Consider the following 3,784-nt stretch of genomic DNA (forward strand, 5'->3'; position numbering starts at 1 on the left):
TTCGGGTTTCGGGTATTCGGGTTTGAGGTCGGGTCGGGTAATTATCGGGTATACCCGAAAATTTCTTAAATGACACTTATTAATAACTTTTTTTTACATGTTGGTTGGTTTAATAAAGAATTGAGTAGAAAAATACTTCATATAATTAACAAGTACATATATAATAACAATACAAATCATTATAATATGTTATGTCATTATAATTGTGATGACGGTTCAATAATTCAGCTTCAGCGTCGTATTCCCTTTGCAAATTTGCGTCGACTGTCGAGTCATCGTTCATAAGAAGGAAACGAAGGGTTTTGTTTTATTTGAAGTGTGCGTACGTGACTGCATTGTATATTTGGTATTATTTAAAAAACGAATTCGGGTATTCGGGTATACCCGAAAATAAATATTCATACCTAAAACCCGACCTATATTATTATCGGGTTAACCTATTACCCGAATGTTCATACCCGTTACCCGTTCTACCCGACCCATTCTACCCGAATTCGGAACGGGTCGGGTGGGTAGAACGAGTTTCAGGTTTTTTCGACAGGCCTAGTTGGGCGTAGTTAATAATCATCCAAAACCCTCTTCTTCATCATCGACCACCGTCCATCTTCTCCCTCTTCTCCGATGAGTGGTTTTTTAATAATAATTTAAAATTGTCTACTTCAAGATTCTCATTATTTTTCTTATAGTTTCGTATTGATTGCAAACATGACAAAATAAATTAATTCGAATCGTATCACTCACATATAAGGTGACCTAATAAGCCGCAGGCAATGCAAGGAGTGGTCGCACTGGGCCGCGAAAAAAATAAGGCCCTATTTTAAGCAATATTATATATATATATATATATATATATATATATATATATATATATATATATATATATATATATATATATATATATATATATATATATATATATATATATATATTCAATTAAAAGATATAAACCACCTGGTCTAGTTGGTTGAATCCCTTAATTGTTTCCTAGTTGACACATATTCAAATCCAATGCATTTCAAGCATTTTTTTCATTCTGAAATGAGGTTTCTACTTATTTATATACTTTATTTATATACATATACTCCAAATTATACTATTCTACTCTCATTTATCATTCATGCATTACAATCCATCCAATCTTCCAGTTTCTTTTCTTAAATCTTTTTTTTTTCAAATTACAAATTTAATCCCCAAATTTTCATAAATTTGCATTATAAATAAATAACTCATGCCTATTTAGTTAAATAGAGTAATAGACAATACTTCAAATTATACTTTTATCCCACATATATGCTTGGTGCTTTAAAATCTACCTGCTCATTTAATTTTGTTTATTAAATCAATTTTTAGAAATTATATATTTTATAAATTTGTATTTATCCCTTTTTATAAATTAAATCACTTTTTAGTTTCTCATTAAAACAATTCACTCCCTTCAAAATCAATGTATCGTCCCCACACACACACAAATATATATATATATATATATATATATATATATATATATATATATATATATATATATATATATATATATATATATATATATATATATATATAGTAAACTATAATAAATAATCAATTAATGTACAAGCCGTTTACACGCGCTAAGCGACGGATATAAATAGTTTATTTCGGTAATTTGTTTCTTTTCGAAAAAAATGATTAGACTCAATTCAACGATTATTTTGCTTTAGGAAATATGTTATATTAAAAATAAGACGCAATATATTGACAAATGTTACTAAACATAAGTTTCAATTCAATGATTCATTTTTTTTCCAACGCAAAATGTATTATTTTTTGTATTCGTCAATTTTCAAAGTAAGATGTGCTAATAATAATAATAATAATAATAATAGTAAACTATAATAAAGAACACGCACAATTAATTGTTTTTTTCGCAACATAATTCCATTGTTACAAATAACAACAATATACAACTCATAATAACTCCGTATTTACCTTTCTTATACCCATAAAATTTGCATGCTAGGAACTTATGCAAAACACAATACCACAGTGAACTTATGCAAAACACATTACCACAGTGATTGAAGGTCTTTCACACAAGAGGTATAGCAATAATTGTTAACTCAAGAAAATTTGTGATTAAACGAAAATTGGAGAAATTGTTACCTTAATTAGTTTTTAATGGCTACCTTTTACTTTATTTTTTTTCGAATAATATATTTCATTATCAAGACCAATATCAAAATTAATTGGTTTTCAAAGTTTTCTTTTACCCTTAATAGGATTAATTGGTTTTCAAAGTTTTCTTTTCACCTTAATAGGATGTGAAACAATAACCATAACAACCATTAAGTAACTTTAACTTTCAAGTACGGGACAAACACAAATAATTTTTTTTATAAAAGCCCATAAAATATACAACTTTTAAGCCCCTTTGCATCTTTTTTTAATGAAATCCAACTTCACAATAAATAACGAATTTGCATCAAATATATTATAAAAAATGGATTTAGTGATTTTATCATTTTAGGGGTAAATTACACGGATGCTCCCCGTGGTTTAGGATAATCTGCATGTTTGATTCATAACAACTTTTTTTTTTTAATTCAGACCGTCCCTACTTTATCTTTTTGTTGCACGTTTGTTCTCAATAAGTCCTTTTATAAAGTTATGCAAACAGAGAAGAATTTTGATTGCAACTGATTTTTATCTTGTTGGAAAAATCCAGATGTCGGAGTATCTATGCGAAGATTTGATTGTGAATCTTTTTTGTTGCAAGGGATTGGGTTTGGATTGGATCGAATCAGTGATGATTACAAAATTGTTCGACTATCATATGTCAAAGACCATTCATTTGTTTATGCGGTGAAGAGTGGCACTTGGTGTGAGATTGCTTCTGCTAAACATGAAAATCAGATTCATAGCGTCCATTATGATGCCTTGTTTTTCAATGGAGTGTTGCATTGGGTGATAGATGTTTATGATACAGAACCAAAAGACGTATGCATTTGTTGTATATTAACATTCGATTTGAGCACTCATGTTTTTGGTATGATTACATTGCCTACATCCAATCGGTATTGGTCGACAGCTGGACTAAGAACCATCCAAGGTTCATTAGCTTTGATTTCTTATAGTCATGAATTTAACGAATGTAGGGCGCCTCTGATTTAATGCTATGTCACTGCAGACTTGTGCTGAAAAAATGTACATGTGGCCATGCGTTTATGTTGTTAGAGGTGAAAATGAATTAAAGAGGAGTTCATAACTCACCTTATATCCCCATAAAAAAGAATAATAATAAATAAAAAATAAAAAATAAAAATATTGTAGCTACAAAAGTTAAAAATTCGATGAGCTACAAACGTTATTTCCCCAAATTAACAGTCACATTCTTATTTGATCATTTGAAGCTATTTATACTCTCACCCGTATACAGGGGCGGAGCTAGGATTTTAGGATAAGGGGGCTTACATCGTAATAAGATATTAAAATATTTTTATATCCGAATAACATAATTTAATCTGTAAAATTGATAAAGAAAAAAATCGTGTAGATATGGGCTACATTGATCATTGCAATAATCAATCTTCAAACTTTTTAAACAATTTTCATTCAAAAAAATGTTTTCAAACGATTATAAGCACCGATTTTCATCCATTAGTTATCTTAATTGTGTTTGTCTTTGTTTCATAAAATAGAAATCATATATCCATTTAAGATTAAGATAGTAATTTATAAACATGAATTAAAATAAATAAACCAAAGCAATCCGGCAGTTAAAATAAATGTTTGCATGACCTAGTTAGTT

The 3,784-nt window shown here is 28.8% G+C and overlaps 1 protein-coding gene across 1 annotated transcript; it reads left to right on the forward strand.

The window, feature by feature from the left end:
- The first annotated feature begins 2,715 nt into the window (after positions 1-2,715).
- On the forward strand, positions 2,716-3,147 carry LOC128127386 (F-box/kelch-repeat protein At3g06240-like). The gene has a single exon (XM_052765868.1). It carries the CDS (start codon positions 2,716-2,718, stop codon positions 3,145-3,147), a length of 432 nt encoding a protein of 143 aa, XP_052621828.1.
- The last annotated feature ends 637 nt before the right edge of the window (positions 3,148-3,784 follow it).

Source organism: Lactuca sativa, chromosome 7, assembly GCF_002870075.4.
Source record: "Lactuca sativa cultivar Salinas chromosome 7, Lsat_Salinas_v11, whole genome shotgun sequence".
NCBI classification, from domain to species: domain Eukaryota; kingdom Viridiplantae; phylum Streptophyta; class Magnoliopsida; order Asterales; family Asteraceae; genus Lactuca; species Lactuca sativa.

Bases quoted from the DNA above. Each gene is read 5' to 3' on its own strand.
- LOC128127386 (XM_052765868.1), top strand. From the start codon at position 2,716: ATGCGAAGATTTGATTGTGAATCTTTTTTGTTGCAAGGGATTGGGTTT.